A 25,934-nucleotide genomic window follows, 5' to 3' on the forward strand; every position below is an offset into this window, starting at 1 on the left:
CCATGTGGGTGGACTGTGGTGGGCGGGCCTCCGAGAGGGGCGGTACCGGCTCGCCCTCAGGCTCTGAGCTGGCAGAGGAGGGCGAGCAACAGGACAGGGAAGCTGTGCTCCTGAGTGGAAAGAAGGCATTCCTGCTAGCGTGAGGACACTGCGGGTCAGGTGAGCGTCCATTTGCTGTGGCGGCCGAGTTCCCCCTCAGACGCAGGGTGCCGGCTCTTCCGGGCACCCTACCCTCCAGGAGTTGGCTTGCAGCAGGCTAGGGCTGCTTCCCTCAGATCCTGAGCTGACTGAACAGTGTAAACCAAGGCTTCTCTTTAGCAATGAGCTGGTTTGAGTTATTTCCCATGCTGCATCTCTGTATTGTTTGACAAGCCAGCTAGCAGGGCTACCTGCCCTTAGTCAGCGGTTGTTATCATTTTGTGATTGGATACGCCTTAAAAGTCTACTTCTGATCAGCCAGTGCAATCGCTGTAAACTCCAAGACAGGCATCGCAAACTGTCACATTCAGAGCCCATGTGTTGCGAAAGGACCAGTGCAAACTCAAAATGTAGGGTCCTGTTCAAAACTAAAGAGACAAGTAGCTGGGCATGGTAGGAAATTCCAGAACTGGAGAGTCTGAGCAAGGAGGATTGCCAGGCCAGCCTAGACTACATGGTGAGACCCTGACTCAAAAAATGTTATTCCTCTAAATAAAGAAAAAAAATAGAATTATTAGCACAAGTTTTACCATCTTTCTTTATGTGTGTACTGCCAGTGCATAGGAACTTAATGAGCAGCAGGGCGGTGGTGGAGAACGCCTTTAATCCCAGCACTCAGGAGGCAGACTCTATCTAGGCCAAGCAATTCTACAGAGTAAGTTCCACGGTACCAGGGCTAGCTACACAGAGAGACCCTGTCTTGGAAAACCGAAATAGAAAAAAAGAAAAGAACTTAATGAGCAGAATTGTTGGAACGTTCACCAGAGAAAAGCCTGTATTAGCCGACTGGCAGCTATACTGGGTGTTCAGGATCCCAGTGTAACCCTGAGCCAGGGTGAGCTTTTAAGCAAAAAAAAAAAAAAAAATCATGTCCTGGTTGGGCATACTTAGGTAACATAAACAGCCAAGCAGAACTACGGAAGCTAAAGAGCACATTTAGAAACTGTCCCGGAACTCTGGACTTTGATCCACAGTTTTGATGGATTGGGCCTTTGTTTTAGTCTTGGCAGGTGGTGCTGTCTATGTTCTGAGTTTCACAGCCTGAATGGCACTTCCATCATGGAGTCAGCTGTGCTCGGGTCTTAGGGCCTACTAAGGTCAAAGGACCCTGGTAAAGAATCACTGAAGTTTGAGGGGTTAGAGAGATGGCTCAGTGGTTACGAACACTGGTTGCTCTTCCAGAGGTCCCTGGTTCGATTCTCAGAAGCCATGTGGCAGCTCACCAACATCTGTAACTCAGTTCTAGTGAATCCGATGCCCACTTTTAGCCTCTGCAGGTACCAGGTGTGTACATGGTGTGCAGATGTACATGCAGACAAAATATCCATATTCATAAAGATAAAAAGAATCACTGCAGTTTGGATTTCTGCTTCATAACTTGTACCAGTTCTGTATTGTTACCGTAGCTGTGGAACGATTTACCAGACTAACTTACTTGCCTTCCTTTTACTTCCTAATCCCTACACATTTTGCCTGTAGTCTGGAATTTGTAACACTGACTATCTGTGGATTCCCAACCATGGCAATCTACCAGGATTAAGTTCTAATGGGACGTTAAAAACACCTTATTAGGCCAGGTGGCAGTGGTGGTAGCACACACCTTTATTCCTAGCTCTCTAGAGGCAGAGTCAGGCCAGCCTCTGAGTTCGAGGCCAGCCTGATATACATGATATACAGAACAAATTCCAGGACAGCAAGGGTTACACAGAGAAACACTGTCTTGAAAAAAAACAAAACAAAACCCCTACCTTATCCAGTGGGTGACCAGGTGTGGAGAGCATACCTTGGGCCTGCTCATGCTTTACTAGCCTATGAGTTTTCAAACACAGTTCAAATGTTAAGTTGTTGGCCTAGAGATATAACTCAGTTATAGGGAGCTTGCCTAGCATGCATGGTCCTGAGTTCAATCCCCGGCACCATCAAAAAGAAACAAACAAAACAAAAAAATCAAAACAAGACAGAAAACACAAGCCCCCTGTATGTGTAGTGTTTGATACACATAGATCTATACGAATACCGGGTCCTGGGTGACTGACTATACAATTTGCACAGCTGTGAAGCCAGACACGTGCTTGAATCGTGCCAGTCTGGTATATCATAAATGCTTACTGATGAACTAATAGAGCACCCATTGTGTACAAGATACTTGGAAGAGAGTGGAAATCAGTCTGGGAGGAAGATGAAGCTTAAGCGTGACCAGTTCTGGTGGGTGCTGCAGGGTCACTGTGAACACATACTTCCTTTTGTCAGATGAAGGGACCACTTCTTCGCTGCTGATTCAGCTTGGGATAGGAGTACACACTGGATTCACGGGGCTGCTTTTGAGTTCATTGTTGCTGTTGTTTGGCACAGGCCTCTCTGTGTAGCCCTGACTGTCCTTGGCGTATTTGTGTCTGTTTACTGTGACGTGCTCTTGCTGTGCATTCTGGGAAATATAAAATTATATTGGTTAGGTTATTTGTAAATTAAAGTAAAAAATTTGACTTTCAGAATCTAATCATTCTACAGGTTTCCATTTCAATTGGTAACTAAAATCGTCTCTTATTAAAATGATAGATAAAGGAATAAATAATTCAAATGTAAAAAGAAATGAAATTTGACATATAACATATTTGTTATATGTTTGAATATAACATAATTTTGTGGCTTCAAGGGAAAAATAAATGAACTCCTGTTGGTTGATACTGAGATCTACTTTAGAATAAAATTTGTTCTCCATTTAGAAATACTAATAAGCATAGTCAGACCAGCAAGCTGGCGGGTGGGTAAAGGAACTTACCATCAGGACTGACTGTCTGACTTCAGTCCCCAGCATCCATGTGTTGGAGAGGGAACCAACTCCTGTAAGTTGTCCTGTGATCTCCACAGGTGTACTGTGGTGTGCATGCACACACATGCACACACACACACACACACACACACACACACAAATAAACAAATGTAATGTTAAAAGCAACTTAAGTCTAAGAGAACTAACTTTTAGTTTAAATGTCCAATAAGAGAGTAGGAAACATGATCTATCATGTGTTCTATACAGATATAACAGTGTAGACTCCTGTAAAATGTACATACATACACACATGCACACATATAGTAAACCATTTGTTTGTAATCCTTATACATATCTTTAGTTTCAAGGCCATATTCTTAGACCCTCCAGTAGAAAAGCCCAGGTTTGAGTTGAGTATAGCACTCGGTGGGAGAGCGCTTTCCTGGCATACCTGAGGCCCTGCTTCCATCTCAGTACTGAACACAGAAATGAAAGAGAACAGATTCAAGTAGTGATTGGGTTGGGATATAGCACTTAGCTGAGACTCTGGGTTCTACACAAAACACGGCCAGGAAAGAAGAAGGGAAAGGGAGGGAGGGAGGGAAGGAGGGAGGGAGGGGAGGTGGAAGGGAGGGGGGGACGGAGGGAGGGAAGAAAATAGAAAAACAGACTAAAAGGAAGAAGAGGGAAAGGACGGTAGAAAAGAGGCCCCTGCTCCCGCTCACATGGAATGGGCACGACGATGTTTGGGGCTCTGAGGGAAGCGTGGGGCACTTTGCCCTCCTTATGTAAGTGAACTCTGAGGATCTGGAACCTCGGTGGCCTTTGCCTTCATCTGGTAATTGAACTCTACTACTCATTTCCAGAACCCCGGGGACTCGTCCTGCTGTGCCCTGCGCTCTCTCGTGATAGTTACCAATAGCTGCTGTGCCTGAGCCACCTTGCTGAGAAGAAAGGAAATGGCTTGTATTGAGTTTGCTTTTCATGTGCCAAGTCTGGAGGAGCTTGCTGAAGGTAAAAATGATGTTAACCTTGGGATTTTAAGGACTGTTCCAGGAGACAAAACCAAAAGATCCCTGAGATACATATGTAGCGAATTACCTATCTGTATCTTAGTAGAATGGTACTTTTTATTTTAGTATCTGTTCAGTATTCATTTTTTTAAAAGTTCAAAATTCTGTCTCAAAAAATAAAAGAAACTTTTGTAAGTTTTTATGCTGTGTTATTTGTAAGCATTTATACTTTCTAGCACATCTTGATCTTAAAATAGAAGTTGTTTAATTTCAAGATCCTTAGCAGCACATGAAACTGCACATAGGGGCTGGAGAGATGGCTCAGAGGGTAAGAGCACTGGTTGCCCTTCCAGAGGTCCTGAGTTCAATTCCCAGCAACTACGTCTAGGCCTGGTGCCTTCCATGCCAGTAGTACATTGTATGCTTAATAAATAAATAAATCTTTAAAAAAAAAAACTGCACATAGTACCTTAAAGGCCAGTCCTCTCTGCATACTGACATGTATGCAGAGAGTTTTAAATATTTTGAAAGATAATTATACACAAATTTAAAATTCATTTTGTTCCCAACCCTAGTGCTAGTTCCTTCTCTGCTTTTTCTCCTAGAATTAATCATCATATCACATTTATAACGATCCTGTGGCTATCTACTTTGTGCAATGAAAATTAGCAGAGGGGCCGGGCGGTGGTTGCACACGCCTTTAATCCCAGGACCTGGGAGGCAGAGGCAGGCAGATCTCTGTGAGTTCGAGGCCAGCCTGGTCTACAAGAGCTAGCTCCAGGACAGGCTCCAAAGCTACAGAGAAACCCTGTCTGGAAAAAACAAAAAAAAAAAAAGCAGAGAGCAGTGCAATGCTAACATATTCTTTAAATATATCGTCTGCTAGGGTGGGGAGATGGGTCAGTAGTTAAGAGCACTGACTAAACTCAGGAGACCAGAGTTCTGTTCCTCGAACTCACGTGGCTCACAATTGTCTGTAATCGTTAGTTCTATGGGATTCAGCGCCCTCTTCTGGCCTTCTTCAGCCCCAGACACCTACATGGTGCACGGACATGCACATGCAGGCAAAGCACAATAAAAATAAATAAATCATGAAAACAAAATATATGGTCTACTATTGAGTATTGCTCATAGTCCCGAATATACTTTGCCTGCCTCCTGAGTGAGTTGTCAATTCACTTCCTTAAATTTGCCTATGTTTTTTCTTCTTTTTTTTTTTAATATTTCTTTCTTTTTTTATAAGATTTATTTATTTATTCTGTACATAGTGTTCAGCCTCCATGTATGCCTGCAGGCCAGAAGAGCGTACCAGATATCATTATAGATGGCTGTGAGCCACCATGTGGTTGCTGGGAATTGAACTCAGGACCTCCGGAAGAGCAGTCAGTGCTCTTAACCCCTGAGCCATCTCTCCAACCCCTTGCCTATGTTTCTTATGTTTTGTTTATCTTGTTCCAACAAGAATTTAAGGAAGTTCCCCCAATCTAAACTAGAGAAGAAAAAAGATGGATGAGTGCACAAAATGAAGCCCACCAGGTTTGCATTCCAACCTTTGGTGTTTCAGCATCTGCCCTTTCCCTGATGTGTTAGGTTCCATTCCGTGGTAGCTTCTGTCTCTGTAGCCAACCCTTACTTCTCTTAGCGTACTGTCTGGTAGTTAGCGTGTGTTCTTAAAGAGACTGAATCAAAAATGTACCTGCTTTTTGCTTTTTTTATTGCTTTTTTTCTTATATTTTTTTATCCTTAAAAATATATTGCTCTGACAACTTATGCTGGAGAGGTTGTAGGATAAAGGGAACACTTCTGCATTTCTGGTGGGAGTGCAAGCTGGTACAGCCCCTTTGGATGTCAGTGTGGCGATTTCTCAGAAAATTAGGAAACAACCTTCCTCAAGACCCAGTAATACCACTTTTGGGTATATATCCAAAGGATGCTCAATCATGCCACAAGGACATGTGCTCAACTATGTTCATAGCAGCTTTGTTTGTCATAGCCAGAACCTGGAAACAACCTAAATGCCCCTTGACCGAAGAATGGATAAGGAAAATGTGGTATATTTACACAATGGAGTACTACATAGCAGAAAAAAATGACAGCTTGAATTTTGCAGGAAAATGAATGGAGCTAGAAAACATTATCTTGAGTAAGGTAACTCAGACACAGAAAGACAATTATTACATGTACTCACTCATAGGTGATTTTTAAACATAAAGCAAAGAAAACCAGCCTACAAACCACAATCCCAAAGAACTTAGACAACAATGAGGACACTAAGAGAGACATACATAGATCTACTCTACACGGGAAGTAGAAAAAGACAAGATCTCCTGAGTAAATTGGGAGCATGGAGACCTTGGGGGAGGACTGAAGGAGGGAGGGGAGGGGCATTGAGGGGAGCAAAGAAAGTGTAGAGCTCAATAAATTTTAATAAAAAAAAAATATATCGCTCCTGGGGCAGATGAGATGGCTCAGTGGGTAGAGGCGTTTGCAGCTCAAGCGTGACAGCCTGAATTCCACCCCTGGGACCAGCTCAGTAGAAGAGAACCAGCTCCCACTAGTTGTCCTTTAACCCCTGTATCGGCGAATCAATCCCACACCAGTTATGTTTTAAGGGGTTATTTATTTTGGGGGGTAAAACTTACATACACCATAAACCGTCAGGAAGGGAGCCAAGTCGCAGGAGCCGGGAGCAGGAGCCAGGAGCAAGCACCGGAACCAAGAGCCGGAACCAAGAGGGCCTGATCCGGATCTGCTTCTCTTTTTAAAAGAGAAATATACCATGCCCCAGTGGGCTGGTATTTCAGCAGCTATTGGCTGACGGAGCGGAAGTCGCTCCCCGCTGCACTGTGGGCTCGTATTTCAGCGACTATTGGTTGAGGCAGCAGAAGTTACTCCCACAACACCCCTGTATGCACGTTAGCATGCATGAGCATGCTTACCTGTGTGCATGCATGTGAGTGCACGTGTGCATGTCCTATAAATAAACAAAACACATGTGTTTCTGTTAAAGAGACCTGCACTGTAGCGGTCCTCCTTGCTAGCCATGGAAGAGCCTATTCTGGTCCACAAAACTATAGCTGTTCTTTTTGGTTTGGTTTGGTTTTATCTTTTCTTTCCTTCTTAGTCCATGTTTGACTGTGTGACTGGCCCCTTCTTTTCTTGTTCTTTCATCCCTCTTGCTCCTAGATCTTCTAATCTCTCTGCCTGCCAGCCATGCCTGGCTTTTCTCCTGCCCTGCTATTGGCCGTTCAGCTCTTTATTAGACTATCAGGTATTTTAAACAGGCAGAGTTAAACAATGGCAACATAAAAGAACACGACACAACTTTGCATCATTAAAACAAATTTTCCACAGAATAAATAAATATAACACATCTTAAAATAATATTCCACAACACAAAGCTGTCACTCATTTAATTGGTATCAGAGTCTGATTTTCACAAGTATCATTCTTCACTGGTAAGGTGCTGTGGGATGCCAGGTTATTGACATACTTTTGTAAATTATTATCTAGGTATCTCTTGAACAGAGTCAGGAAGATTTCTGAGTTTGAGGCCAGCCTGGTCTGTGTAATGAGTTCTAGGACAGCCAGGGCTTTGTTGTAAGACCCCTATCTCAAAAAACCAAGTAAAATAAAATAAAGTTCTAGAAGGAAAAAGCCCTGGAATGTTAAGACACTGTGCTTTTCTACATTGTATTATGGCATAATGCACCTACAATAAAGAATAGCATTTGCAGAATGTGAGCACATGTTCTTAGGTATGGTGGTTTGAGTGTGTATGGCCCCCATAGACTTCTGTGTTTGAATGCTTGGCACTATTAGGAGGTGTGGCCTTGCTGGAGGAAGTGTGTCACCACTGGGGCAGGCTTTGAGGTCTCAGAAGCTCAAGCCAGTTCTCAAGCCTGGTGCCTGCAGATTCATAGGTAGAACTCTCAGCTCTTTCTCCAGCAGCATGTCTGTCTGCACGCTGCCATTAAATGTTTTATAAGAGTTGCTGTGGTTATGATGTCTCTTCACAGAAACGAAACCCTAACTACATAACTGCCATTCAAGTCGAAATCGATATTTGGCACCCTAGTGGGCACCCTCTTGGACCTTCCGGTCAGCCTTTCTGTCCAGAGGTGACCATTGTTCATCACCCTTGAAGCCTGCGTTTGAAACAAACTGAAGTCATGCAGTCTCTACTCTTGTTTGGCTTCTTTGGCTTGAGGTCTTGTGTGTTGTTTTTCTCTGTGGCACAGTGGCCGTACCTGATCCATTGCTGCCTCAGCTGCTGACTGTGCCTCCACAGCTGCCCATGCCTCTCTGCTGCTAGCGTGGCCCCAAGGCCCTAGGTAGCCTCTGATCCCGCTCCTGCCTCTCAGCCTTCTCCACACAGGGAGGCAAATGTTGTTTTAACTAAGTCTCTACCTTTTTCTTTTTTCCCCATAAAGACTCAGGAGCCAGATGCTGGGGTGCAAACCTGCTTACTCAGAGGGGCAGAGAAATCAGCCAGCTGACCTTCCTCCTTCAGAAAGAGACTTTTCTCCTGGCCTGTCTGAAACAGAACTCCTCCAACCAGTTGTCCCTCCCCACTACCTCCTGACTTCCCCTCACTCTCTGTGGTTACTTCCAGTCACCTTGCTCTGCCTCCTGACCTATGGTTAATTTTTTTTAAATAACGCAATCTTGGGGTTCACAGTGTGATAAATATCCCACAACACTTGTCTGTAACTCCACTAAATATGTGGCTTGAGATTTCATTAAATTTTTTGAAATTTCCTCCTTGAGGGAAGCTAGCCCTTGCCTGTGTGCAGTCTGTTTCCTTTCTGCCATCTTAGTTTCTGTGGCTGTGAAAAGACACCATGACAAGACATGAAAACCTGTCCTTCCCATTATAAAAAAAGAGGGGCAGACCCAGGGCTTGGTGAAGGCACCAAGGCAACTTCTACAAAGGAGAACATTTAACTGGGACTTGCTTACAGTTTTAGAGAGTTAGTCCCTGATCTCCTTAGAGGGAAGCCGACAGGCATGGTGCTGGGGCAGTAGTGGAGAGCTTAAATCCTGATGCCCAGACAGGAGAGAGAGAGAGAGGGAGAGGGACAGAGAGAGAGAGAGGCTCTGGGTCTGATGGGACTTTTGAAACCTCAAAGCCCACTCCCAGTGACACACCTCCTCCTGCAAGACCACACCTTCTAATCCTTCTCAAACAGTTCCACTCCCTGGTAACTAAGCATTCAAATTTATGAGCCTCTGGGGGCCATTCTTCTATAAAGCACCACAGCAAGATTAGTGAATGTGGGTATTTGTATGTCATAGAATCCATTATATCTTCTGATCATGTCAGAGCCCAATTTTCTTCTTACTTGACCATTCCTCAGCTGGGGGTACAGGTTAGCAGTAGACCATGTAGTTTCCACTGAAGCCCTGGGTCCATCCTCTTTTGTTTTTTGTTTGTTTTGTTTTGTTTTTGGTTATTTATGACAGGGTTTATCTGTATAGCTCTGGCTGTCCAGGAACTCACTCTATAGACCAAGCTAACTGAAATCTGCCTGCCTCTGCCTCCCTAGTACTGGGATTAAAGATGTGGACCACCCCTCCAGCCCATCCCTCTTTTTCATAGTGTAAGTTTGGACTGGGAGTCTAAAACAGAAACTTTGAAGGAAGATTTAGTATATAGTGGCCAAATTTTTGCCTAACGCTAAATAACTCCTTTGCATGTCTCTTATCAGTTTTGCAGAAGGGGCTGAAGGACAACTTTGCTGATGCCCAAGTCTCCGTGGTTGACTGCCCAGATTTAACAAAGGAGCCATTTACCTTTCCTGTAAAAGGTGCGTTGTCTTAAAAATACGAGTTTGGTTGTCAGTCATACTCTTTTTCAGAAGCCGATATTATTTTCCTCTAAGCTGTTATTACAGCTTTCAGGCTCATTTTGGTTTAATTTCCATGGATCAGATTTCACTGTGTGCTCTCGTGCAAAGAGTAGGCTGCAGGTGTGTTCATTAGTTATGGAACATGCTCAGTAGGGCAAGATTTGAGAGCACAAGAATTTTGTTTTTAACTTCCCAAATGACTTACAAAAATTTCCTTTAGGGGACTGGAGAGATGGCTCAGAGGTTAAGAGCGTTGGCTGCTCTTCCAGAGAACCTGAGTTCAATTCCAGCAACCACAGGGTCACTCACAACCATAATGAGATCTAGCATGAAGGCATACATGCAGGAAGAACACTGTATACATAATAAATAAATCCTCACAACAACAAAAAACTTCCTTTAATTTGTGGTTGTTTTATTTATTCAAGCTCAGAAAATATCTGAGGCAAGAGGCCTATATTTGGGGACTGGAAAGATGACTCAGCAGTTAAAAGTGCTTTTTGTTTTGTTTTGGTTTGGTTTCTTGAGACAGGGTTTCCCTGTATAGCTTTGGAGCCTATCCTGGTGCTCATTTTGTAGACCAGACTGGCCTCAAACTCACAAAGATCCATCTGCCTCTGCCTCCTGAGTGCTGGGATTAAAGGCGTGCGCCACCAGCGCCTTTAAAAGCACTTTTGCTCATTTGGTTCCCAGCAGGTGGCTCACAGCTGCCTCTAACTCCAGCTCCAGGGGATCTAAGGCCCTCTTCTAGACTCGGAAGGGGTCTGTATTCCTGAGCCAATATCCCCACACATGCATACATCATATTCATAATTTAAAATTAAATAAGTCTCTTTTTAAGTCTTATGTTTGATTCATCATTTAAATGCTTAGACTCCTTCAAGAAGTTTGCCAGGTTTGAAGTGAGAAGATAAAGGAGTGAATATGGGCTGAGTAAACCAGTCTCAGTGTGACAGACAGGATAGACTATGGCAGCCAGCAGCACTCCAAGGTAAGTGCTGGCTCCAGCTTAGCAGTGAGGAACCTGGAGCTGGAGGGGCTCAGAAAACTCAGTATCAGTCATAATCGAGACTAAACGCAGGTGTGTTTCAAAAGTCTAACCTCCTTCACTATGCCCTCTAGTGAAGAAGAAATAAAGGTTAGTGCATTTTATATTTCTTTTATTATGTTAATTGACATATTTGGTTAAAAAGTAATCTGCTTGGAATTCTTAGATGCTAGTCCTGCCTCTCCTGTCTATGAGTTCTATTGCCTGGACTAAGCCCCATAATGTACCACTGCCTTAAATACATTAAATAGGAAAGTTTAGTTTCCTGTTGAAAGGAGTCTTCTAGGTTAAACAGTTTTTGACTGTGAACAGACCAGATGGCAGACTCTCTGAGCACCTTAAAACCATCTTTTAGATGGTTAAATACCATCTTTTTTTAATATTTGTATATTTATTATGTACACAGTGTTCAGCCTCCATGTGTGCCTGCAGGCCAGAAGAGGGCACCAGATCTCATTACAGGTGGTTGTGAGCCACCATGTGGTTGCTGGGAATTGAACTCAGGACCTCTGGAAGAGCAGGCAGTGCTCTCAACCTCTGAGCCATCTCTCCAGCCCCCATCTTTTTTTTTTTTAAGGTTTATTTATTATGTACACAATATTCTGTTTGCATGTATGCCTGCAGACCAGAAGAGGGCACCAGACCTTATTGCAGATGGTTGTGAGCCACCATGTGGTTGCTGGGAATTGAACTCAGGACCTTTGCAAGAGCAGGCAATGTTCTTAACCACTCAACCACCTCTCCAGCCCCCTGTTAGATACCATCTTTAAAACATGTATGTGTATTAGTGCTGTGTCTGCAGATATGACTGTGCACCTCATGCATACCTGGTACCTGTGGAGGCCAGAATAGGACACTGGATCCTCTGGGACTGAACTTCCAGACTGGAGATGGTTGTGAGTGCTGGGCACTGGGCTCAGGTCTTCTGGAAGAGTATCCATGCTCTTGACTGCTGAGCCATCCCTCCAGCCACAGTTAAATCTTGTGAACAAACAAACTAAAATCACCTCTCTTCCTCACCCATGTAATCGCCCACAGTTTCTGATTTTCATTTTCAATAGAGTAGTTGTTTCTGCAGCTACCCTTCTCTGTCTAGCCATCTCTTCATGATGCTTTTTCCAGGATCTTTTCCCAGCCTTCACCTATTTTGTATACTTTTTCTGAGTCTTTCATCTAATCTTGTCATTTTAACCAGAATCTAGCACCTTTGAAATCTGTCTTAACTAGCTCTCTAGGACTTTTCAGTTGTGTGTGGTGCATCCCTGCCTGTGGCTCCCTCTCCCCTATTCCTGGGACAGCTAAGAGCCCTGCCGCAGTCCTGCAGCCGTCACCGTCTCTCTCACTCAGTGCACAGTCAGTGGGTAATGTCTGCTCTCCACAGACACAGACTTTTTGCATCTCTCCTCCATATACCAGTCAATTACATGGACTTCAATGAACGATACCATTGCTATCTCTCCTCCATATACCAGTCAATTACATGGACTTCAATGAACGATACCATTGCTATCTCTCCTCCATATACCAGTCTATTACATGGACTTCAATGAACGATACCCTTGCAAGACTTCTCAAGTAAAAGATAATTTCTAATCTGCTTTGAAAAAGTGCCTTCTCCAAAATTGTGTCTCATTTCACTGTTATAACAGTTACTAAAAATGTTGTTCGAGGGGCTGGTGAGATGGTTCAACACTAAAGGCTCTTGCTGTCAAACCTGATGAACTGAGTCCAGTCCCCAGAATCCACATGGTGGAAGGAGAAGACTCCCACGGTTGTGCTCTGACCTCACCACCACACACATGCAAAATAAATTAATAAGGAAAAAATGGAAGTAGAGGGACTGGAGAGATGGCTCAGTGGGTAACAGCTCTTGCTGCTTAAGCATGAAAACCCAAGTTCAGATCCCAGCACCCACATAAAAACCTGAAGTAGCCATATGTACCTATAACCCTAGCACTCTGGAGCAGACTCAGAAGCTTGCTGGGGCTACCTCCAGGCTCAGTGAAAGATTCTCAAGGAATAACATAGAGAGAGATAGAGCAGGTCACCAGCATCCTTCTCTGGTTTCTACTTGTGGCATACATGTGCAGTGTATGCACATAAACATTTGCATATACCATAGACACATACAACACACGAGTATATACACATACAATCAATCAATAAGTAAATAAAATGTAAGTAGAGAACCCAGGGAGGGGCAGTTTAGTGGCAGGATATGATTTTAGTCCTGGGTTTAAACAACAAAATACACAGGCTGGAGAGATGGCTCAGAAGTTAGGAGCATTGCCTGCTCTTCCAAAGGTTCTGAGTTCAATTCCCAGCAACCACATGGTGGCTCACAACCATCTGTAATGGGGTTTGGTGCCCTCTTCTGGCCTTCAGGCATACACACAGACAGAATATTGTATACATAATAAATAAATAAATATTTAAAAAAAAAAACAAAATACACAACTACAGACATACACACTAGAAACTTCCTAGCATCCAAAGGTTGTCTGTCATACTTGTTATTTGTAAAAACAGCTTACAGAAAGATTTCTCAGCATGGATCTAAAAAAATTCTACCAGAGCAAAATGTTTTAAAAATTTAAAAATACAACTTAGGCCAAAAAAATTTTTTTAAATAAAAATGCCCTTAATGGAGGGAGTTTATTTGTTTTTGTTTTTCAAGACAGGGTTTCTCGGTAGTTTTGGAGCCTATCCTGGAACTAACTCTTGTAGAACAGGCTGGGCTCGAACTCACAGAGATCCGCCTGCCTCTGCCTCCTGAGAGCTGGGATTAAAGGCATCACTACCACCACCCAGCAATAGGGGGCAGATTTTTAAGGGATTAGGCAAATGAATTCTAGAAACTTCACCCACAAATTGGCCCCTGCCCTCTCGATAACCAGTTTTCGATGTGCCACCAGCTGCCCAGCCATGCTCAGTGCTGCTGCCAGCGGCAGTTGAATCAGGTCCGAGCGGGGACCACTTGTATCTTCTCATGTCTGTTAGTTCCAACACCGAGATTCTCTTACATCTGTTCCTTAGCGTCTTCTGGAATCTTGTGCTTGAATGATATGCTTGCCTGCTTTTAAGATGGCTTGTGTTTTCTAGGCATCTGTGGGCAAACTAGAATTGCAGAAGTAGGAGGTGTGCCTTACTTAATGCCTGTTGTAAACAAGGAAAAAGTAAGTATGCATTTATCCTCTGTGCTCACAGACTGTCGGAACTGGGTTGGCTCCTGTTTGTCACTAAGGTCACTGGCGAGTGTGGCAGTCAGGCGAGGAAGCAGTGGATTATTGTAAAACATAAATCAGGAGAACATTATAGTACAACTTCAATAACTTTTTCCTTTTTATAGGTTTATGATCTAAATGAGATTGGAAAAAAAATAAAGCTGCCTGGGGCTTTTATCCTTGGAGCAGGGGCAGGCCCATTTCAGACGCTTGGGTTCAATTCTGAGGTCAGTATGTGAATAGCATTGTTAGTTTGTTCATGGGACATTTGAGTTATTCAGTGACCTGTCAAAAGCTACTTTTAGCTGGGAGTGCTGGCTCGTATCTGTAGTTCTAGCACTTCAGAGGCTGAGGCAGGAGGATTGTGGAAGTTCAAGGCCATCATAGGCTACATGGTGGATTCCAAGCCAGTCTGGGTTACAGTGGAAGCTGTCTCAGAGGAAAAACAAAACAAAACTGTTTACCTTCTTTTTGAGTGAGTTATAAATAGTTGATGAGTGGCTGGAGAGATGGCTCAGCGGTTAAGATCACTGACTGCTCTTCCAGAGGACCTGGGTTAAATTTCCAGCACCGACATGGCAGCTCACAACTGTCTGAAAATCCCGATCTAGGGGATCTGACACCTTCACACCAATGCACATAAAATAAAGATAAATAAATCATAAAAAATTAGAAAAAAATAAATAGTTGATGATTCTCCAGGTTTGGGCCAGGTGGACACTCCATTTGATCTGGTGCCAATGAAGCACTTATCTTTACTTCTGATTTTTTTAGGGAACAGGTTAACCCCCAAAGAGGGGGTGTGTGTCCTTATCCCTTTCTTTCTTTCTTTCTTTCTTTCTTTCTTTCTTTCTTTCTTTCTTTCTTTCTTTCTTTCTTTCTTTCCTCTTGAGGCCGAATCAGGCTATGGAGTCCAGATTGGCCTCAAAATCACAGGCCTTTTTCTCCACCTGTGCAGTTCTGGGACTGCCATGTCCACTGAACACCTCAAGGTTTTATTCTCACATATATTAGGATCCCTCAGTTCTCTACATGTCCAGTTTTGGGACTGCCATGTGCACAGCACACCTAGTGATCTTTATTCTCACATATATTAGGATCCTCACTTCTCTACAAATCCTTGTTGCCATATAAAAGCAGCTCTGGATTCAAAGAGAAATAATGGGGGATGGCTCCATGTTAAAAATCAAATATTAAGAAACTATCAGAATGAACAAAGACTATTTAGAAAAGTTAGTGGCTAGTACTAGTGTGTGTCATGCATACTACATATGGTGTATCATAACGTGCTTTGTGCCGTTTGTACTAAATTCAGTATTGCTACATATGCCTTATGATAGCAAGCTACCATTGTTTGTTTATATCTCATGTGATGAGACCAGACTGCTATTCCCTTTGAACCTTATCAGATAGAGTGATTCTTAAAAATCACAGAATCTCTTTTGCAGAAGCAGTGATATAATTTTCCCCAGTGTTCAAGACAGAAAAAAAAAAAGAAGTTAAAACCTATAATTAGACATCTTGAGCCTTGCAGCATGGCTCAGGCCTGTAATCCTAATATTTGAGATCAACCTGATCTGCATAGCCAGCCAGGGCCACAGAACATGGCCCTATCTCAAAGTGTGATTATTTAATAAATAAAAAGGCATTTTGCCAAATATGCCAGATACAGTAATACCAGAATTGAGGCCCGAGGATTGTTCCTAAGTTTGTGCCTTCCATGCCAGCTTAGCCTTCATAGCGAGTTACTGGGTACATAGTAAGAGTTGTCTCCAAAAAGGAAATCTGGTAAACACTTTATAAAACTGAGCATGGAGAAGTGGCTCAGAAGTTAGAGGACCCAAGTTCAGTTCCAAGCCCCCACATGGCAGCTCACAACCAAGTCCAGTTCCAGAGGTCCAGTGCTGCCTTCTGACCTCTGTGAGCACCAGATATGACACACATATGTGCAGCCAAAACATTTATACACATAAAATAAATGAAAATTCAAGCTGGGCTGTGGTGGTGCATGCTTTAATCCCAGCACTTGGGAGGCAGAGGCAGGTGGATCTCTGAGTTCAAGGCCAGCCTGGTCTATAAAGCCCCGAGTTCCAGGACAGGATCTAAAGCTACAGAGAAACCCTTTTTCAAAAAACCAAAATAAATAAATAGTTAACTTAAAAAAAAAACAAAAACAAAGTGAGTTATGGGACAGCCAGGACTGTTATACAGAGAAATCTTGTGTCAGAAAAAAAAAGAAAAAATTAAAAAACCATTTTATAAGATGTTTGTGTTAGATTTCTACAGCCGTGACAAAATAAGCATCATTAAAAGGAAACACTTGTTTGGGTTCATGGTTTCAGAAATTTCCATTCGTGGCTGATCTTCCCAACTGCTCTGACCCTTTTGGTAGCTAGAGAAAAACACAGTGAAACAAACTTCTCGCTGCATTGCTGCTCTGCAGCAGAGAGTGGGGGAGGGGGAGAGCGTCCCCAACCTTTGATTCCCACAGAGGGATTAGTCTGTTCCTGTGGCACAAGGGAATGGTTGTGTTGTTGTGTGATTATAATTTGAAATAAGGGCAGGGAATATAGGCCAGTGGTAGAGCTCTGATCTAGCACAAAGCCTGGCTTCACTCTCCAACACCTCAAAAATATGTGACTATGTTGAGAAAGAGACCTGGAATAAAATTTGTTAGACTCTGAAAGAAAACATTTCATTCATTAATACAGTAAAATTGACTTTTTTTCCAGTTCATGCCAATAGTTCATACAGCAAGTGAACACAGCCGCCCTGTGAACGAAAGTTACTTTGCCCGTGTTAACCCTGCAGACGGAAAATGCCTGCTGGAGAAGTACAGCCAAAAACATCATGATTTTGGATGCGCACTACTGGCGAATCTTTTTGCCAGTGAGGGCAAACCTGGCAAGGTGAGTATACCCATCACAACACAATTCAGCTAAAAATTTGAGCTTTTATTGCCCCCAATATAATTCTGCCCAGAGAGTCAGATATGCCAATGCCAAAACTTTTATATAGCTTAATTAATTAAATAAAAATTTCAGAACAGTATAAGGAAAGACAAAATCTTTTTTAAAACCAAAGTTCAGAATATCACTTAGTGACGAGGACGCTTTTCTGAGTAGTAGAATAGGGCACTGACCCAGTGCTGTTGCCTGTGAGACACGGAGAGCACACCTATGTCGGCAGCACACAGGCGTTTATTTCAGAAGAGCCCACAGTGTACTCGAAGTGGTGGTAACAAAAACAAGAAAAGGATGGGAATGAATGCCTGCTTGATCTCAGTATGAGCCTCTGTGAGGACTTAGATCTTGAAAGAAGAGCCACTTCAGCTACTTGAGAAATGAAATAGAATCTAAAAGAATATGGAAAAACTTCCTCCAGAATTTTATAGGAAGTGTCTACATATCTTCAGCCCCCATTACCAGAAATGAATCCGGTTAAGCCCAGTAATCTTCCTCAGATAAAGTTCCCCAGTAAACTTTCCCCAGGTCTCCAGAGTTCAGCACAGGACTCAGTTCAGGGACTCATGAATAAGATTTATCACACATGGCTGGGTGTGATTTAATTACGACTCAAGCATTGAGACACCTCGCCTCTAATCTGTGCTGGGCAGACAGGAATCCTGAGCTGGCGGCAGTGGGTTTCGTAGTGGTACACTGAGGTAGTCAGCTACACAGAATTTCAGTTTGTGCAGTGATGTGCACCATCTCACCCTCTGCAGGTCATTAAGGTGCAAGCCAAGAGAAGAACAGGAGAGCTTAACTTTGTGACTTGCATGAGGCAGACTCTGGAGAGGCACTACGGAAACAAGCCCGTGGGGATGGGAGGCACCTTCATCGTGCAGAAGGGGAAAGTCAAGGCCCACATCATGGTGAGGACTCTGCGCCTACCTGCCTAGACACACAGCTTCTCGCGGTTTGAGGGGAGGGGCAGAGTATCACTGTATAATTCAGGCTAGTCTCAAACTTACTAAATAGACTTTACTATTTTAATTTACTAAATAGTCTTTGCCTCAGCCTCCTGAGTGTGAGGATTACACATAGATACCACCATTCATGGTAAAGTTTTTAATTTTCTTTCCTTTTTTTCTTTTCTTTCTTTCTTTCTTTTTTTTTATTATGTATATAATATTCTATCTGCGTGTATGCCTGCAGGTCAGAAGAGGGCACCAAACCCCATTACAGATGGTTGTGAGCCACCATGTGGTTGCCGGGAATTGAACTCAGGACCTTTGAAAGAGCAGGCAATGTTTTAACTGCTGAGCCATCTCTCCAGCCCCTTCTTTTGGTTTTTTGAGATAGGGTTTCTCTGTAGCTTTGGAGCCTGTTCTGGAACTAGCTCTTGTAGCCCAGGCTGGCCTCGAACTCACAGAGATCCGCCTGCCTCTGCCTCCCGAGTGCTGGGATTAAAGGTGTTTGCCATCACCACCTGGCAAAATTTTTAGTTTTCACTGGCCCAATAAAACATGATCAACCCCAATCATAGGAATTTACCCCTGTGGTTTTGTTCATTTTTTGTAAATTTTAGCTGTGATATTATATCTTTGCTCCATTGAAGGTAATTTACATATGGTACAGAGATCACTTTCATCCCTTCATTCCTTTGCATGTGTGTGTCCAGTTTTCCCATTGGCTGACACTTGGCACTCTTGTTCAAAATCATTCACCCAAGACGGGGAAATGAGTTGGTAGGTTTTTTAAAATTTATTTATTATGTATACAATATTCTGTCTGTGTGTCTGCCTGCCAGCCAGAAGAGGGCACCAGACCTCATTACAGATGGTTGTGAGCCACCATGTGGTTGCTGGGAATTGAACTCAGGACCTCTGAAAGAGCAGGCAATGCTCTTAACCTCTGAGCCATCTCTCCAGCCCATGAGATGGTAGTTAAGAGCACTTGCTGCTCTTTAAGAGGACCGGGGTTCAGTTCCCATCCCCCACATAGTGGCTCACAACCGTCATTAACCCCAGTTCCAGGGAATCTGATGCCATCTTTGGGATACTTGAGCTCCAGGCATGCACATGACATACACACACCACGCAGGCAAAACATGAAAACACATAAAAAGAAAAATAAATACCTTTTTAAAATGAAAAAATCATTTGCCCCCACTGTACCTCACCCCATGCAAGACTTTGTTTCTGTTTTCTCCGTTCTGTTGCATTGGTCTCCAGGTGTTCTGGTTAGCTTTTTGTCAGTTTGACATAGGTTAGTTACCTGGAAAGAGAGAACCTCAATGGAGGAACTGCTTCCATTAGACTGACCCGTGAGCAACTCTGTGGGGTATTTTCTAAAGTAATGCTTGATATGGGAGGGTCCAGCTTACAATGGGCAGGGTGGTATAAAAAAGTAGGCCTTAGCCAAGCAGTGGGGGCTCATTCCTTTAATCCAGCACTCAGGAGGCGGAGGCAGACGGATCTCTGTGAGTTTGAGGCCAGCCTGGTCTACAGAGCTAGTTCCAGGACAGACTCCAAAGCTACAGAGAAACCCTGCCTCAAACTCCCCCAAAAACAAACAATATAAAAACCAGGCCTAGCAGGCCCTGGAGGGCAAGCCAGTAAGCAGCTCTCCTTTATGGTCTCTGCTTCAGTTCCTGCCTCCAGGTTTCTGCCTGGAGTTTCTGCCCTGATTTGCCCTCATGATGAACTTTAAACTGTGAGATGAAATAACCCTTGCTTGTTAGGGTCTGTAGTTGTGGGTTTTCTCACAGCATTGGGAAGTAACAGGTAGAACATCCTGTCTGCACCTGGCACGCTGTTAACTGCAGTAGACTTGTACATTTAAGAACTAAGAAGTGAAAACTTCTCATTTCTTTTAAAGTATTATTTTTAAATTTTCATTGATATTGAAATTTTAGGTGGAATTTTTCACTTAAAAAGAAATAAATGATTTAAGTAGCACTTGATTTGGTGGTGCACATCTTTAATCCCAGGACTTGGGCAGGCAGACCTTTGTGAGTTCCAGGTCAACTAGAGATACATAGTGAGACCAGCATTTTTTTAAAAAAAATATTTATTTATTTATACAATATCCTGTCTACATGCATGCCTAAAGAGGGCACCAGGCCTCATTACAGATGGTTGTGAGCCACCATGTGGTTGATGGGAATTGAACTCAGGACCTTTGAAAGAGCAGGCAATGCTCTTAACCGCTTAGCCATCTCTCCAGCCCGAGACCAGCATTTTTTAAAGATGTATTTATTTATTATGTACACACCATGCTGCCTTCATGTACACCTGCAAGCCAGAAGAGGACACCAGATCCCATTACAGATGGTTGTGAGTTACCATGTGGGTGTGGGAATTGAACTCAGTTCCTCTGGAAGAGCAGTCATTGCTCTTAACCTCTGAGCCATTTCTCTAGCCCAAGAGACCAACATTTAAATAGCAATTACATTGATTTTCTCTGCTTTGTTTTTTGCCATGTTGGTGATGCAAACCCAGGGCCTCACAGTCATCCCTAGCAATGATGAGTTTTGTTCCTGGGCTTTGCTTTATGGGTGGGGGTGGAGTTCTAGGGATAAAGCTAAGGCCTTATACCCATGAGGCAAGGACTGTAGTGCTAGGACACCCTCAACCCTGGACCAAGTTCTTAGTCATCTCTGCCTTCCCTAAACACAGTACATTCTTCCATTCCAGTTTCTTTGTGTTTATTACTGTGTGTGATGTATGTGTGAATGCAGGGGCCCACGTGTGGAGGTCAGAGGACAGCTTACGGAGGCTTGTTCTCAGGGTGAGCCACCTGCTCTGGAGGCCTGGAGACAGAAGGAGAAACAATCTCTGTGTAGCTGTCATCTGGCCTCCATGCCGACTCTGTAACACACCCCCATCATGCACACATACATTAACAATCTCTTCTTAAATAGAAAATTGGGTTTTTTTTCTTCCATCATAAGTTTCAGGGATCATGTTCAGGTCACCATGCTTCCATGGCAAGGACTTTACCTGCTGAAGCAAACTACCGGCCCCACTCTAACTTCTTTCAGCGGTTTGGATAGCTTCCTCTGTGTTCTCTCACCTTGTTTAAGCGTATTATGAAGTATCTTATTCTCTTTAATGCCTCTGCCGACTTGTAGCGCCTTGGTTCTCCATCCACCCACTTGCTGTTCCTGGCATCAGTTATGAGGTACAAATCAAACTCACAAGAATTGGGGCTGCAGCTCGGTGGAGAGGCCTTGCCTAGTATGTGCAAGGCTCTAGGTTTGATCCCTACCACTGGAAAAACAAAACAAAACAAAACAAAACAAAACCCAAAACTAGGGTGGAAGGATTGGAAAGGGAGAGCCAAATAGCTCTGTGATAGAATGCTTGCTCAGAAGGCAGGAGGTCCTGGTTTCAACTCCAGAACTGTGTAAGAAAAATATTAGAATGGAGAGGCTGGGGCCGTGGCTCGGCGGTACAGTACTTCATAAAGTGTCAACAAGTCTCCAGGTTCAATTCCCAGTATCACACACACACACACACACAAAAAATGAAATTAAAATCACACATTAAATGGAAAACATATACAACTGAGGAAAAGTAAAGGGAGATAGTAATTGCCTCATTCCTTCATTAATTTAGGAATAAGTTTTAGCTTGTACAAATTGGTTGGCTATCCATAAAACTGGGGTATGAAATTAATGCCAAAACCAGTCAGTGAGATGTATAAAATTTGCAATGAGATCATACTTTAAACATTTTTAATTCTCATTTAATATTCAGTGTGTTTTCCTGTTTAACCATCTCTTGTTTTGCAGCCAGCAGAGTTTTCTTCCTGCCCACTGAACTCGGATGAAGCAGTCAATAAATGGCTACATTTTTATGAGATGACGGCTCCTTTGGTTTGCCTACCAGTCTTTGTCTCCAAAGATCCGGTGAGCCTTCACCTGCCGTTTACTGATTTGTTTGTTTGCTTTTGTGTGTGTGAACAGGCATTTTAAGTTACACAGAAGTTGTTCTATTAAATAATAAAAGATCTGGGTGTGGTGGAACATGGCTTTAATCCCAGCACTCCCTAGGCTCTGTGAGATCCAGCCCATGCCAGTCTCAAAAGCAAATAAATAACAATAATAAAAGCACAAGATTTGGGTCTCTTACCATTGTGTTTGGTGCTTATCATATTTTAATGCTACGGGCTGAAAAGAAGTGCTGTCAGCTAATTCAAAGAGAGTGTCTACCAAAGCGGTGATGGGTAGGCCTTTGGAGCCAGTGACTGTTAGTTAAGATTTTATCTTAACTGTAAAATGATCAGTTAAAAGATTACAAACGACAACATTTTGTAGTAGCAGAAACATCGTTAATGTGTCTTTTGACACATTGAGTCCCTGAACAGAATCCCACATAGGTATGAATGAAAGCCAAAGCATTTAAGCTCTCAGAGACAGAGATCTTAAGCTATATTGTAATTTTGTAAAGAAAAAAACTAAGCTGGGCAGTAGTTGTACACACCTTTAATCCCAGCACTCGAAGGCAGAGGCAGGCGGATCTCTGTGAGTCGAGGCCAACCTGGTCTACAAGAGCTAGTTCCAGGACAGGCTCCAAAAGCTACAGAGAAACCGTCTCGGGGAAAGAAAAGAAAAAAAGGAAAAAAACCTAAACTTTATTACTTTTATGTATATGGATGTTTTGCCTGCATATATGTCTGTGTATTATGTGTGTGCCTGGTGTCCCTGGAGGCCATAAGAGGGTGTCAGATTCCCTGGAACTGGAGTTCCGGATGATTCCAGTTGCTGTGTGTGTGCTAAGAACGGCACCTGGTCCTCTGGAAGAGCAGCCAGTGCTCTTACTGCTGAGTCATCTTCCCAGTCCCCTGCCTTGTTAATTTTTAAATAAGCAATTTGTAGAACAGTGTAGAAAGCTACAGTCTGAATAAAAACATTAAAGTCTTCCCAGAACATACAGGAAGTTGCTTATATCTGCTGCCTTGAGGAAAGGAAAGGCAGAAAAAGAGAGAAGTTACATTTTAGTGACTGTTACTTGCTGAACCCTCTTGCATCCTTGCCTCCTTCGGTTTTCTTATCATGCGATTCTATTGCTTAAACACTAATCAGCTGGAGATGTAGCTCAGTGATAGAGTCCTCACCTGGGTCTGGATTCAAGCACCAGCACTACAAAAAATTTAATTGCAGGCTTAATGATAGATCCTATGATCTGTCCTTCAGGAGATAGCAGGTAGGAAGATTAGGAGTTCAAAGCTAGTCTCAGCCGTGCAGTAAGTTCCTGACTCAAAGAAACAAAAATAATTTTAAAAAACTTTTAAGTAACAAAACGCTTCTCCTCCTTAAATACATTGTAATCAAAATAACTTGAATCCATACTAACAGACTGTCTGTTGTCCTAGGGGCTTGATTTGCGACTGGAGCACACCCACTTCTTCAGCCATCATGGAGAAGGCGGACATTACCACTATGACACTACCCCGGACACAGTGGAGTATCTTGGCTACTTCTCACCTGCCCAGCTCCTCTACCGCATTGACCAGCCTAAAGAGACCCACACGTTTGGGAGAGACTAAAGCAAATGATGCTTACTTAGATGGAGAAATAATTATCTAAATTTAAATCACTAACTCCTAACTCAGGAACTGATACTAATTCAATAAATCCAGTAGAGGGCCTGGAAGAGTTCTTCCCTAGCAAGCAAAGCTCCAGTTCAATCCCTAGCCCAGAAGAAAAACAATAAGTGATTTCACTATGTAAACACTATTTCTACGGCATCTGAAAGGCAAGGATATGGATACATGATACTTATACTGCTTTGCATCTTCATGTGAAGGAGATTATTGGGAGCATAGGTACATAATTAGGCATACCTCTTGCCTTCTCCTTAAACTGGAACCTTATGCCAGGCCCCCAACATGGACTTAACAGGATGGTGGGGGAGGGATGGGAATCCAAAGATCTGTTTGTTCCTCTTCCCAGCATGATTGCATTCAAGAAATCTTTTTATGCTTTTCCAAACAATGACACTATTACTGTGTGATCGTTGTTAATGTGTGGTGATGGAGCCTAGACAACTCCTTGCTGTTCTGTGTTACAGAACCTGTGATCATTAGCCAGATCCACTCTCCAACCTTGATAATGTTGACAAGGTGTGGGTGGAGGAACTCCTTAGAATCAAGCCATAAATGTCCTGATTGTTTACTTTGTAATGCACACGCCTTGTGAGTGTAAGTCCCCAAATTATTTAATAAACATGATTTTGAGGCAAAACTAAATAAAATCATATTTAATATGATAGTTTCTTCTTACTATCTTACCTCCACAAAAACAATACTACAGTTCTTTTCAAAATGTGTATGTGTATGCTACATGTGTGCATGTCCTTGTGTGTAGGTGCATGTGAATGCATGTGCATGTGGAGGTTAGAAGTTATGCCCAGTGTCTTTGATTTCTCTCTACCTTAAATATTGAGGCTGGCTGAATCCAAAGGTTGCTGACCGAGCTAGGCAAATTAGTCAGAGCAATCCTGTCTTCACCTCCTGAGCACTGGGATTACAATGAGCTGCCACATCCACCTGGCTTTTTAATGTGGGTTCTGGGGATCCAAAGCCCAGTCTTCATGCAGCAAGGGCTTTATCCACTTTATCTCCACAGCCCAGTGTTAGTTTTCTTTCATTTCGCTACCCCTGCCCTCTGGAGCTGAGTGAGGTGTTAATTCACCATTGTAGCACAGAGCCAAAGTGAACATACAGTAAATATTTGTTCCCTGGGTGGATTATGCCAGACATGTCACTAGATCCTGCAAATGTTTAGTTGGAAAAATCAAACAAATATGACGTGTTTAATATATGATCAATATGTGAAGAAAATCCAGCAGGGCTGGAATGTAAAGAGAATGATTATTTCCTTGTGGGGTCCCATGCTGAGAGAATGGATTCACTTCCTTAATTTAGTTTAAATAATCAAGACTAATGAAATCACACCCAACAAAGTGTAATCCTGATGTAATGAAGGTTTCTAGTCAGATGAGGCCGGCTACCAGGCCTGTCTGGGGAAAAAAAAGGCCTCACAGAACAGGGCAAGACTGGCTTTACTGGCTCCTGCATGAGCTTCCCACAGGTATCAAAGGAGCATGGGTGCTCTTGTCAAAACGCAGGGCAGAAGGGAAAGTGGAGACAGTACAGCTTAAAGGCTGTCAGCAGTTGTCGTGAAGAGACAAACCATGCAACTCTTATATAGGGGAAATAGTTAACTGGGGCTAATTTGCTGCCCAGAGGTTTAGTTCATTATTGTCAAGGCTGGTGAAAGACCCCCGATATGGGGAGACTCTCACTCAAGCCTCAGGATGACACGACCCCCCCCCCCCCAACTCACGAGAGACCGTCCTTGCTGCAATCACATGAGGTTTTAATCAAGACCAGTGCACTGGGGCCGAGACTCAGAACCCATGCAGGGGAAGAGTTCGACCCCAGTAGCTGGGAGAAGGGGTTTTTAAGGGAAGAAACCACAGCCCAGTAATCCGCAAGGGGTAAGGAGGATGTCACAGAAAATTCCGAAAATACCAGTGATCACAAGGGGGCAATTCCCTGTTCCTCAAGGTTACTCTTAAGATTATAATCAGCCGGTTCCTGAAACACAGTATCCCAAAAATACCAATGATAATCCCTGTTTCTCAAGATTATTCTCAAGATTACAATCTAACTTTATCTTCAGCTAGTTCCTGAAACACTGAACCGCCTAATCCTAGGTTTCTGATTCTTCCCTCCCTGCTTAGATTTTTGGCTCTATTTTTTCCTGCTAGGGGGATCTGGATTTATCCAGGTCTTTCACTGGAAGCATGGCGGAGTGCACCAAGACATGGTGCTGGAGAGGGGCTGAGAGTTCTACATCTGAATCCTCAGGCAG

The 25,934-nt window shown here is 43.2% G+C and overlaps 1 protein-coding gene across 2 annotated transcripts; it reads left to right on the top strand.

The window, feature by feature from the left end:
• Positions 1-25: 25 nt before the first annotated feature.
• Bkgd (beta-keto-L-gulonate decarboxylase) lies at positions 26-24,324 on the top strand. 2 transcript variants are annotated; one of them, XM_087905869.1, is made up of 9 exons: positions 27-159; positions 3,835-3,982; positions 9,693-9,791; positions 13,984-14,057; positions 14,231-14,332; positions 16,838-17,014; positions 17,830-17,979; positions 21,846-21,962; positions 23,429-24,324. In XM_087905869.1, the coding sequence occupies exons 2-9, from the start codon at positions 3,928-3,930 to the stop codon at positions 23,600-23,602; spliced, it is 948 nt and encodes a 315-aa protein (XP_087761995.1). In that variant the 5' UTR covers positions 27-159; positions 3,835-3,927; the 3' UTR covers positions 23,603-24,324. The 2 variants fall into 2 exon arrangements, with proteins under 2 accessions (XP_087761996.1, XP_087761995.1); XM_087905870.1 differs by lacking the exon at positions 9,693-9,791 and having other exon boundaries at positions 26-159.
• Positions 24,325-25,934: the final 1,610 nt, after the last annotated feature.

This window comes from Myodes glareolus, chromosome 4 (assembly GCF_982192425.1).
Source record: "Myodes glareolus chromosome 4, mMyoGla1.1, whole genome shotgun sequence".
Lineage (NCBI taxonomy): Eukaryota > Metazoa > Chordata > Mammalia > Rodentia > Cricetidae > Myodes > Myodes glareolus.